Source organism: Pteropus medius, unplaced genomic scaffold (genome assembly GCF_902729225.1).
Source record: "Pteropus medius unplaced genomic scaffold, Ma_sr-lr_union100, whole genome shotgun sequence".
In the NCBI taxonomy this organism is placed as follows: Eukaryota; Metazoa; Chordata; class Mammalia; order Chiroptera; family Pteropodidae; genus Pteropus; species Pteropus medius.
This window is the reverse complement of record NW_024345601.1, coordinates 2,508,889-2,521,749: the sequence shown is the minus strand read 5'-3', so window position 1 is coordinate 2,521,749 and position 12,861 is coordinate 2,508,889. Positions and strand designations below refer to the sequence as shown.

At 46.1% G+C, this 12,861-nt stretch overlaps 1 protein-coding gene across 3 annotated transcripts in view; it reads right to left on the bottom strand.

Annotated features, from left to right (window-relative positions):
- Positions 1-12,861, bottom strand: part of RALGAPA2 (Ral GTPase activating protein catalytic subunit alpha 2) — a 291,465-nt gene that overhangs the window by 3,801 nt on the left and 274,803 nt on the right. For 2 of the 3 annotated variants that reach the window (XM_039874357.1, XM_039874355.1), the window contains one exon: positions 2,767-2,806. The exons of the other annotated variant lie outside the window; for it this stretch is intronic. In XM_039874357.1, the coding sequence (XP_039730291.1) occupies positions 2,802-2,806 (5 nt within the window). In that variant the 3' untranslated portion in view covers positions 2,767-2,801. The remainder of the gene's footprint in view (positions 1-2,766; positions 2,807-12,861) is intronic. 3 annotated transcript variants of the gene reach the window in all.

Genomic DNA, 12,861 nt, shown 5'->3' with positions numbered 1-12,861 from the left:
AGTAAAGAACGAAGAGAATGGCATCTGATTATAGTAAGGGGAGGAGAAGTTGTTGAAGCAATGAAAAAGCAAGCAAAACGTTATGGGCAGCTTTGTGGCTCCCTGTCAGTGTTATTATTTACATGTATTTACATATTAATATTTTACACCAGTTACAACTTAGATGATTCCCAGGAGGGTCTGAGAGGTGAGGTCAGGACTAAATTGCTTGTCTAAATGAGTCCAGATGAGCATACTGCTATTTAGCACTGGAGGGAAAAGGAATAAAATTAAAGCCTGCGTGGCTGCACCGCTCCCTCCCCCAGGGCTGCTCGAGGGTGCTCAGAGGAATACAGGAATGCCTGCTGCAACACCCAGCCACTGTTGCCGGTGGAGTCTACATTCCCCTGGGGCAGTTCTACGAGTGAGAGAATCATTTCATCACCCTTCTTCCCCTCTATTTTTAAACCCTGTCGTATTACACCCCAGGCTTCCGGAACAAACCTCAAAAGCATGCTTTCTATACTCCTGACTTGCTTCACTTCCAAGAGTTTGGCCTTTGAAATTACTATTATTATTGGCATTTGAAATTAAGTTACGTAAGTTATCTTATTCACAGATGGCATCTTTTTTCATTTTCTGATCTTCCCTGGTTGTTTCTAGGAAGGACTTCTGAAATCAGTACTTGCAAACATGCTTGGACCTAAGAAGGCAACCTTCCCAGTGTGTCCCGAGACTCAACACTTTGACTCCCTCATAGGAGCTTGCTCCTCCCTTCTGCTTCCACTGAGGTCGGGCAGAGAGAGGAAACGTCTTAGGCCTCTCTCCTATTTTCACCTTCAAAAACAGACTACTTCTGACAAAGGCAGCACAGCTATACTGTCATCCATGACAGAGATGGCACTGGTAACAGACATCTCTCTGTCCCCTTGTAGCCGGAGGTGGGCACTAGCATTTAATCCATGGGGGAACAAACCTGATTTAATCCCAGATAGTATTCCATTTTGAAACACTTTCACTTCAAATGGCCTAAGATCACATTATTAACAGGGAACCACCCCAGCCACTATTAAAATCAATACAGCTGGGAGAGGAAAGCAAAAAAAAAAAGCAAGTGAAGGAAAAAGAAAGTGATGTTCAAAGATAGGCTATTAAGTAAAGAGATATTAAGTCCAGGGAGGGCGAGAAAGGACGGGGAGTGCACTTCATGTTCCTGCATCTGAGCAGGGCGGGAGGTGGGCAGTGACGCCAACTCTGATGAGCTGCATGGAGCTCTGAGGCACAGTGGCCTCTGCGCAGCTGAAAGCAGTGGCCCCAACCACTGGGGGCAAAGAGCAGGCCACCCTCAAGCCGGAGCCCGCACTGAAGTGCTCCGGCATTCCTCTTGTCCCCAACTTTCCGCTGGCACACCTTCAGCCTGCAATGGTTCCTGCCATGCCCACTGCTCCCCGGGATTGATGTAGAGAAGGCAGCTGTGGGACGAGCAAGGGGGCCATGAAGGAGACAATTCCACGTACTTGGCCTCTTCCTCCTGCTGGAAGCTGGGGGTCTGTTCAAAGGACACTCGAGCCCACTTTACCATTTTATAGCAGGAGCCGGACACACATGGATACAGCAGTCCCAGCAAATCAAGATTTTTGCATGAAGTCCACTGCTGGAGGGGATTGTATTATCTTGCTCTGCACAGCCCAATGTGTTTTGTGGCTCTTGTCACCTCTGGGACCAGTTTGGAACAGTCCCAGGACTGAACCAAAGCCCTGACTGAGGGGAAAAGAAAGGGCAGCTGGGTTGGAGGGTCAGCTCAACATGGCGATGGCTGCTCATCTGGCCTGTAGGTGTAACAGCCCCTGACCGGTGGAGGAGGGGGCTGTTTGGGATAAACCAAAAAAACTAGACCCAAACATCCCACTTTCATATTTACTGAGACAGTGACTGACATCTGTGCCATGCGTTCCACTGAGTGATAAACAACAGCTTTCTCACTGACGTTCTCCATATCGTCGTCGTCATCATCATCATCGTCGTCGTCATCATTTGGTCCCTTTCCACCTGTGAGCTCACGAGTTGGTATAGCCCAGGCCACCCTTGGAGGGTTTTCAGCCAGAACTGAATCCATGGATATGGCCAGTGTCCATCAGTCTGTGCACAGGGAAGGGCCTGGATCCCAGACCAAGACAGAAAGCAGAGGCCCACGGAGGTCACACCTGCTACGGCCCGCCTGCCCTCTGGGTCCTAAACCTTGAGATCCCCAGGTTCTCCGCCCTCTGCACTCCCCCAGCTTTTGTCTGCTCTTCCTCCCCAGCTGTTCCATTCAGCAGCCCCCTCGGCAACCTGTCCTTCCCTCGCTGAGGTCTTGGAGGCCTCCATTAAGGCAAGCAGTCAAAGGCCGGCCCAGCACGTGCCATGTCTTATCAGCCCATCTCAAGATCTAGCTCCTCCCGGCTTGGGCAACAAAAAAGGGGGCGGATCCGGGTCCACTGGCTCCCTGTGGCCCTGAACACAAAAGGGTGGGCAACAAAGACATTTTCTGGGATGGCAGGTGTTGGTGTCGGATTCCGCCCAGAGTGCACAGGGCAGAAGAAAGGCGAGGCTAGGTTTCCTCGGGCAGCACAGACATGCAGGGGCAGGAGTGCGGGCAAGGCCCCTCGGGAGGGGAGGTGGGAGCAGCAGGAACTTGAGAGCGCATTTCAGTGGGGTATTAGCAGTGGAAAGAGGCCTGTTAGTGAATTTACACACCCCTCCCTGAGAGCAGAGTGGTTGGCATGTCCGCTGAAGTGTCAGTCTTACCTTGCTCAAATATTGCAATGAGACCTTTACGTACTTTAATCTGAAGGGAAAGAACATAAAATCAAGTGAATACAGCCCAGCACACACACAACCCAACTTGATAATGAACACAGTGCTAATAATACATTTATTCCTGGGCTGCCTGAATGTTGTCACAGTCTTAGAGATCATTATGAACTGAAAATGCGCTTAAAATTCTACTAGGCAGGACAGAATTCTAGCTGCTGTCATATTAATCATGTGAAATGGAGGAGACATTAGCATTCCTAGGATGTATAAGCAGATGCTATTAGGAGCCCTAGAGACACTGGGCAGCACTGACCGCAGCATCCTTTTTCCTGCTGCCCAATATTTCCTGACTCCAAAATATAGTCAAATAGTTTTTAAGACAAGTATTTGGAATTCTATGGATGACCTAAAAAAATAATCGATACTCTCTAAGCGTGCAAGTTTACATGTCTTTAAGTTTCATCTTATATGCTTCTGAGTTGTACACATTCAGTACTAGTGTCACCTGTGATGTGACAGTCCCCAGGGAGGAAGCACATGGCATGCTGTGCAGAGGGTGGCTCAGGAAGGGGACTCTGCAGTGGTGAAATCAGACCGGATGCTCGCCCTCACTCAGAGCAGGACCTTAGCAGTCACACTGAGCCTGAGACAGCGCCTGAGCTTGTCTGTGCCTCGTGACAGGTTTTCTCAATCACCCCATCCTATTTCCTGTGTGGATTTTTCTAGCAAATACAGCCTCTTTCTGCATCCAGCAATCACTTCTCGCCACAAACCCCCACAATACTCCTAAATTCAGCATCAGTGGACCACCATCAAATCTAGATAAAGGACCTTTATCAGTGACACAGACTATTGTCTGTATGGCCACAGTTGTAAACTTGGACTGACTGCTGACTCCACTTGCCAAGGATGGCACAGTGACCAGGCCCAGTCTCTAAGATGGTGATTCAGAATGCCATCAGAAGGACCACCGACATACATTTAGGTGGGGTTCCCTGGAGACATGTGGGCATCTCTGAAGCTATATTTTCTAATCTATTCATGAAAATGTATTGCCCCCACCAAAAATCATTTGGGGTTAGGAATTTCAGGATAAGTAACTGGTTATGGATGATCCAGTAGCATTCTCTGTCTTACCTGATTTCCGACCACTGCTCCTTCTCACCACACTGATTGTACTCTAGGAGTACAAGAAATTCATGGGCAGTGTTGATTGCGGATAACAGACTAGAAGGTTTTCTGTGGGTTCTCTAGATATTGTGATTATCTAGATTTCCTGTTTCCCCACAATGCACTGTGCTGTGGAGCCCATTTCCTTTCACGGAAGCTGCAAATATAGAACCTCTCTGCATGGGTCCTCTGTGAGATGAGGTGGTGCAGCTTTCCAAGGCACCATGCCACGGACCCTCTCCAGTGTGAGCAAAGGGGGTCTTCAGGAAGGAGCTCCTTGGTCTCTCTTTCCCGTAGCCCCTCAGCCCTGGTTATGCTGGGCGTATAAACACCCAACTGGTAGAAACCAAACTTTTTTTTTTGCATGAAACAGATGGCGCAGCTAAACAATGCAGGCTTGTTTGTAATTGCTGATGAGGACTGGTTTGCTCCTCTCCCCAGTGCGTCCCCAGATGCAGCCTGGTGTGGTGTGCTGGACCAAACAGAATGTCTCAATAACTGCCAATCCATGGGTAAGTTAAGAAGATGCAAAGACAGACAGTTGGGGGTTCTCTTGATTATTCCATGGGGCTCAAATGTCACTTGCCCTTGACACACACAGGCAGTGCTACTATAGGCAGGGGCCTGTACTTGGAACGGAGGAGTTGGCTCTCAGTTTCCTGATATGTCCCTGCAGGTAAGTGTGAGGTACCAACTGACCTGGGCAGGGTTGGAAGGCACCAGAAGAGAGCACTGTGCTTGGAGATGAGGGCTGGAAAGAGAATAGGAGGCATGTGATGCTTGGGGGTGTTGGGGAGAGACACAAAGCATAATTATTTCCGGCTTTCCTCACCGGACATCTGATATGTACCAGGTGCTGTTCTAGGCTCTGGGTCACAGCAGTGAAGAATGCAGATGAAGCCCTTGCCTCTGGGGGCCTTGGTGGAGGAGTTACAGCATTCCTTCTAATGGGGTGATGTCACCCCTTAGGGGAGGGGGCAAAAATATCTCTTTATGTGCATAAAGCCCAGAAGTAAGTACAGTAAATAAGTAGATATACAGTCTTTCTGTGGTGTTTCGGGGAAGGGGACAAATTAGGAAACAAAAATGTCTCAGAAGCCACTACGATGGGGCAATCATGAAAAAAAGATTGAGAGACACTGGATTATGGAGTTACGACGTGTCTTAAATTCAAAGGTTTTTTTTTCCAACACGTTAGTGGTGCTGGGGATCTGAAGCTGGCTTGCTCACATCTAAGAGCAGCTGAGTGAGACTCCTCTGTGGGGGGCCCTGCAAGTGTGACTCAGATGCCAGTGGGCCACTCAGGGGTCAGACACAGAGCGGGAGTCCAGAGAATCTGGAAGTCACTTTTAGAGAAAGATGTCTTACTTCTCTGGGCTGGTGTGACTTCTCCGATACTCTGGATATCAACAAGGTTTAAAAAAACACAGGGAACAAGAGTCTTCGTTGGAAATTTGCTGTGTTCCATATAGCTCTGCCTAGTGGAGGCTTTTCAAGGACCGCTGGGTCTTTTTGTGGCATGTTTTCTTTGGCTGTACTCACTAGGAGAGCAAAAGAGCAAGGATTTGAACCGAGCTTCTTATCTCTGAGGAAAGGCTGCCACCCAGGACTGCCACCTGGGATAATGCTGGGCAGGGTCAGACAAAAGTGGCTGCCTCTCCCTGGGTTCTTGCTAGTGAACAGTCAGTGTGGAGAATGATTAACTGGTTAAAGATAATTAGGGAAGAGAATGATTTTTGAGAGCTGGCATAAATGAGGGAGAGAAACAGTGGACCAAGGTTCCAGCTTTAGGCGAGTGCTAAATATCCTCCCAGTAGGAAGGCGGACAGAGTGGGAGATCAGAGAGCTGTCTGGGCTATTCAGACCCCTTGGAATGGCTCTGAGGAAGGGAACAGGTGCAGCCGTGGATGGAGTAAGCTTACACACTCAACTCAACACTGGCAACCCAAGAGCAGTGGGAATTAGCCAGCCTAATTAACATTTCCAAATGGCCCAAGGATGGCTTCCAGTATTTCCAACCCAGCAGCAGCGGCTGTGTTCTGGCCCTGGCCCTGTCTCTGAGATTGGCTTCCTTTTTTTGGTCGTTGGTCTTGTCAACTTTGGTTCTGAAGCAGAAAGCTAAGACAGCTGGACCAAAAGCCCGGCAGGCAGAGAGAGTACGTGTATTCTGTGCCTGCACGTGCATCAACATCTGTGTGAGGACTAAGCGAGCAGGTGCAACATTCACGAAAAAAATTTCCTGACATTCTTCTCATCTCCTTCCACATACTCTTATGTGACTAAGTTTAAGTGAAATATAAATCTAAAATTAACATCTTTGTGTCAATCATCTTGTTAGGCCCTCCTGGAGAAAGACATTTCCAGACCCTCTTGCTGACTAACAGAACATGAAACAAAGATCTTAGTTACATCTTAGTCATAGTGAAGGCTATTCATTTTACCAGATTGAATTCACATCTCAAAATGGAAAAACACTATGGAAATATTTATAGCAGCAATAATCATAATAGCTTAAAAATGGAAAGAGCCCATATGTCCATCAAATGAATGAACAACCAAAATGTGGTCTAGCCTTACAAAAGACTATCATTTGGCAATAAAAAAAGTGAAATACTGATATAGGCTACAACATGGATGAACCTTAAGAACATGCTAAATGGAAGAGGCCAATCACCAAAGACCGCATACTGTATAATTCCATTTATATGAAATGTCCAAAATGGGCAGATTTATAGAGATCGAAAGTAGACTAGTGGTTGCTTAGGGCTGGGGGTAGGGTAAGAGGGAATGGGAATTGACTACTAGTAGGTTTATGTTTTTATTTTTTAGGGGAGATAAACATGTTCTGAAATTAGAGTGTGGTGACGGTTGCACAACCTTGTAAATACACTAAAACCTGAACTGTACACTTTACATGGATGAATTGTATGGTATGTGAATTATATTTCAAATAATGCTGTTTTAAGAAAGGGAAAAATAGAACAGAAGGTGGTCTGGGTAGCTACTACTACTACTTCTCTAAAAGTGACACAACAGAAGTGGCTCCGAGTTCTAGGGGAAAATAAAACCCCCCAAGAGCAGCCAGGAAGGCAGGGGGACGGGGTGACTATGAAGTGTAGCAGACTCCAGCAGCAACTGTCCTCCTGAGCTGTGCCACGAACTTAACCTCAAAGCAGAGAAGTGAGGCCACCCCTTGGAGAAAACTGCCCTTCCCTTCAACATCTCATTCAGGTTTATTCTAACTTGAATTCGTCTGTCTTAGAAAAACTCAGGGGTGGCCTTGGGCAGTGAGGGGGGATTACAGTGTGATTTTCCCCGTGACATAGGGAATTTTGTGTGTAGTGCAGTAGTATATTTTAAATTCCCTAATAATCAATGGCTCGAGAAAATGTAGCAGTTAAGTTTGCAGTGACCTATGGGAGGACAATGAGTTCCAGGTATTTGTCTGAGGTGTCTGAGGAAATGTTAAAGAAACAGTTGAACTGTCTGGTAGCTTCACTGATAAAAGCTGTCCTGTTGTCTTCAGACATTCAAGAAGCCATGTTGATCCCAAATTAAGATATTTTCTACGTGTGAATTTTTCTTATGGTACTCCATTTGCATTCTAAAGTAGGAAATACTTTGGTTAACTTTCAGTCAAGTTTCTCAGTTATCTGTGCGAAAGTGGGTGTGAATTTGCCACATATCCTATAAAATAGTCCTTTCTGCCTTTGGGGAGGAACATTTTGCATCTGACACAAAGGAAGGGCTTCTCCTCTCCTCCCCACTGTTCTGTGGGTGTGTTCTCCACAAGCAGGGCCCTATCAGGGTGGGGGCGGGGGCAGTGAGTCCTGTTAGGGAGCAGAAACTTTAGCACTTGAGCCCAAGCCTTGACATGATCAGCCACCTGATGATGAAAAAACCCCAACCCTCCTCAGTTCAAAACTGCCAGAGATAAATCCTGCTCTACTGAGGGCAGATTGGGGAGAGTGAGTACCAAGTTGCAAATCTCCACACATATGTAAAGAGCTGTTGCTATTCACAGATTGTTCTAGAGACCATTTTTATAAGAGTGAAACAATGCCAAGGAACCTCACTCTCATATCCTAGCTCTTCTAGATAATCGTGAGTCACTTTAAGTTGCTTCGATGTTCTGTGTACCAGAGAGTTATTTACCATGATTCTTCAGGGGGTGGGAGATATGTGAACTGCAGGTTAAAACTCCACCCTTCTCTTTCCCACCTTCTTCCTTTCACCACGCAAACCTCCCTTTACAAAGTGCTGGTGTCACTGTACTCCCTTTACCTGTGCTGTCCAGGTCAGGGGTTATGTTCTGTGACACTGGGGTGAGGGAGCATCTCTGGGCCTCTCCAGTGGCCGCATAAAGAATGTTCAGGGAGAACATCTCTGAAATTGCCACTACATTCATTCATTAGTCAAATATGCCTGCTGCGTGACAGGTGATAGGAATACATGGGGAATGGAATATTCTCTAACTAGTCTTCCTCCCATCCCTCCTATGATATATCTTCCCTGTAGAAGTGAGAGTGATCTTTTCAAACAAGAATCATATCATGCCACTCCACTGCTTAACACCCTCTAAAGCTGGCCATCTCACTAGAGTAACAGCCAAGGTCCTCGCACCCTGCCCCGGCCCACAAGGCTGCTCTGACTTACCTTGGCTCCCTCATCCACTTGCTCTGTCTTAATCATGCTGGGCTCCTCACTGTTCCTGGAAAGCTCCTGCCTCAGGGCCTCTGCATTTGCTGTTCCCTCTGCTTGGAATGCTCCCCCCACCAAATTCTAAATGGTTCGCTCCCTCATCTCTTTAAGTCTTTCCTCAAATGTCCCCTTCCCAGTGAGATCTTTCTCGACCCTCTATTTAAAGTGCATCCCACCTCAGTATTCTGTTTCTCAATGGCACTCTCGGTCTTTCTTCTCTGCTCTCTTTTTCTTCTTAGCACCTCTCAATATTCCAAATATTTATGGAACGAATGTCTGAAGACCCCAATCTTTGTGGGATTTATGTGACAGTCTAAGGAGTGAAGCTGCAGTTTCCATCCACTTAAGCTGTAGCAAAGGTATGTGTGTGTCTCAGGACCAGAATTGGACCTGAATTTTAATATCTAAATATGGCCTCTCGCAATCACCTGCTTTGGGTAATTGGGTTAAAGACCAGAGTCAGCCTCATGGTCCATGGAGTCCCATTTCTGGCTTCTTCCTTTCTTTTCTGTGGTGATCCCTTTTATCCAGGACTCTTACTTCTGATGCTCTTGGATCAACTAACATTTCCTTGGTCAGCACAAGCCTGGATGTCACAGAGGAAGGACTCTGGCATTAATCGGAGTTGGGCTGTTTCTCTAGCTACTTCTTGGAGCCGTAGGGATGTAGCTAGGGAGTAGGGTTTCCCTAACTACCACTCATGGGCTCTGGGATATGTGCTGGCCACAGGGTCTGTCCAAACATACTTCAGCAGCGACTGCAATGCAGCCTGCAGCTCTTGGTTCTGCCTAAGGTTAGCACTGCGGGGAGCGGAACCTCCCAGTGAGTCCTGGGAGACATGTAGTGGCTTTCTTCATCATCAAGCAACCTCACAGTTCTGACTGTTTAGCTCCTAAGAAGAGAGAAGACCCTGGCTCCTACTACGGGTAACGGCTGAGCATACTGGGGAGGAGAGAAGGACCTGGCATGAGGCATAGGTAGGTGAAATGTGTTCTCTATGCATCTAGGATTTTACTGTCTTGGATTCTTGAGGTGGTTGAAAATTAGGGTTCTGCCTATTCTTTTTTGGCATGCTACCGTGATTCTACTAAGTTTCTTACAGGCTGAGAAATGAATTTGGCCATGTCAATGCTGTAAATATTTTAGATTTTCTTTCTTTTTTTTTTTTTTTTTTACAGAGTTGACTGGCATGCTTCCCATTTTTAAGAGATTTTTTTTTCAATCTCTGAAGAACTTAAAGACTAATGGGAAAAAGAAACCAGCTTTTCTATTTATTATGTTGTTTAGAGGTTTATTTCTTGGCTATCATCATCTACCCTTCTGGAAAAAGAGAGTATAAAATAGTCTTTCTTTTTTTCCGACAGCAGGCTTAATTGCTAGTAAAAGGTTCCAGTTGGCCTCTGCTTTGGTTTGGTTGTTGCTAAACAGGAAGTCAAGCAAAGCCATCCCGTCTTCCAGGAAGTCGCCCTAACGACCAGGACACGGGGGCCATGGCCATGGTTTACAAGCAGTGTGAAAGTGGGATGTTAGAAGCTCTAGGTTTTTCTTAAACAAATTCTCAAGATTATTTCAAATAAGCTTTAATTAAGAGTCATTTTCAAAAATTGTCTCTGAGAAAAATTTTTGATACCTGCCAGCCATCTCGTGGCAACTGCTGAGTGTCCCTGGGGCTGTAATTAGCAGTCAGGCAGGGAGGAAGACGCCCCTTGTACTTAAAGCCCTGCGAGGACTGAGAAACCAGAACTAACCTAATGCAGCATTTAACAGAAAAAGCAGTACATTCGAGTTCTTCCAAAGGAACAAATTAAATGTAATGTCGACACTTAAGAATGAATATCTTGGGTCTGTCCTTTTTCTAGGAACCTGTGAATACTCCCAACCCTCTCACAAGCCCAGGGTGGGAGTGTTCCTGCACTGCCTCTGGAAGGGGTCCTTTATTCCTCTCTGCTCTTCCTACACTTATTAGCCTTTATCTTATTCTTCTTGTCCAGGTCCTTCCAGTTCTCAGACGTCTCAAATCCTAGTCAATGTGAGGAAGTTAAAAATTGACTGGCAGAATATTTAGTAAAATATCTAACACCTATTAGGCAACGTATATTCCCAGGCTCACAAAGCAGATGGCACAGCCCATTTCAGGGAAGTCTCAACCCAAATGCAAACCATTGGCTGACTATATATATATATTTTTTGACTATATATCTTTTTGACATGTGCCGTTTGAAGCTAATAATCTGGGCTTATTAATAATTAGCCATTTTTGGTGGTTCGTGAGTATCTGCTTTCCCTAACAAGACTTCAAGCTCCAGAAGGGAAAGAAAGACAGAGCACAAGGTCTCCAGAGCCCTTTGTGTTCCCTTAAAATGCCCAGCACAGTCCTACTCGGTGGCAGGTGCCAAAGGAAGGGAGTGGAGGGCAGGGCAGGAGACTGAGGGAAGGGCCAATTCAGAGATGGTAACACTTGACAAAGAGCTCCATAGTGCTATCAGATCCAATGGAACAAATGTCTCGTCTCTTTCTTCCTTCTTATAGAGATGACGGTGAGGAGAGTAAAAGAGTTTTGATAGTAAAAAGGGATGAATATGCACGAAGCAAAATGTGGTGCTAAACAAGGTCATTGAGAATTCTCTTTAAAATCCTCAATAACATTACAAAAGCATCTTGAATCAAGTGTCCATTATTCAAACTGCATTATCCAGGCTATAGATTAACCAGGCTTCCCTGTCTTTCTCCACAGTGGTTTTGGCTGTATTGCTTATTACTGGTCCATTTTCACTAAGAGATTAGGAAGGGAAGGGGAGAAGTAGATCACAATTACAGGTGTTTGTTTTGCATCTTGCATCAGGCCCAACACACATATGTGGTCTAGAGAGACACCTGTACCACTTAAAGCAACACATGGCTCCTTTTTTATTTTACTCCTGTTGCATGTGTTGTAAGAAAGAAATTATGTGTATCATTCTCTAGAGAAATTACAGCCTGTTACAGATAGCAGAAACACACATGCACAGGATAAAGACTTACATATGCTAAGAAAAATCAAGATATAAGTAATGATAAGTGAGATGGCACTAAAACAAGGACCAAAACGTTATAGAGATGCCTTGATTCAGGACGGTGATTCTTAGTCCTACCTGCATATTAAAATCCCCTCAGGAGTCTTTAAAAGAAAGTCCTCAGGGCCAGAACACAGCCCAGACCAGGAAATCCAAACGTCTGGTAGAGGGATGCAGCATCCAGATTCCTATGGCTTATGTGCAGCTGGAGCTAGCATCAAACCGTTTATCAATGGAATTATGGGTGGATAAAAAATTCCAATGGATGTTTTATTGTATTTTCAAGAATAATACATGTGGGGCAGTGAGCTGTGTGCAGGGTGTGTGGCTACACTTACAGACAAACCGAGGGTACAGAGTGAGGCAGCCCTGAGTTCCTGAAGAGACAGTGCCACAAGAGAACTTGTATTTACGAGTAACTTCTGGATTATCTGAATGGGGTTCTGAGCTTTAGTCCTGGTTTTAAATGATATTAATAAGAAGCCAGCAGCTGGGGCTCTGATTTATGGGACTGTTCCATAGGGTGGGCACCGGGCCAGCATTTTCATGTATAGTTGCCCCAGCTTGCACCTCCTCTTCTAGGAGACAGGCTGCTGGGCAGGCAGCAGTATATTCAAGGATGAAAGAGGAGGACTAGGGGGGGCACATGTTCAACATGGAAGACAGAAGGAAAACAGACAGGAAGAAGCAGAGGTGGCACAAGACGAGGGAAGAGAAACACAGACAGGCAGGACAGATGAGAACGAGCACAGCCAATATTCATTGAGGGCTCCCGAAGTGCCAGGCACTGTTCTGGACTCTTAACACACAGATTAGCTTATTAATCCTCATGAACGCCCTTTAAAGAAGGTACCATCGCTAGACCTATTTTACAGAATTGGACTCTGAGCCATAGAGTGATGGGTAATTTGGCTGAGGCCACACGCTGGAGCATGGAAGATATCAGCTTTCTGGCTGCAGAGCCCAACCTCCTCATGAGAACACGTCTTCCCTCCCAGGAGCCTCCAAGGCAGCTGGAGAGGCTGGCTCCAGGTGTAAGGTTCTGACCAGTGCTGATCAGGGGAGGACAGTAAAATAGTGGAATTTGCGAAAGATTGGAGTGGCCATCTGTGAGGAAGAAGAGCAAGGGAAGGCAAGCCTGGGCTGTGTTAGGTACTGAGGG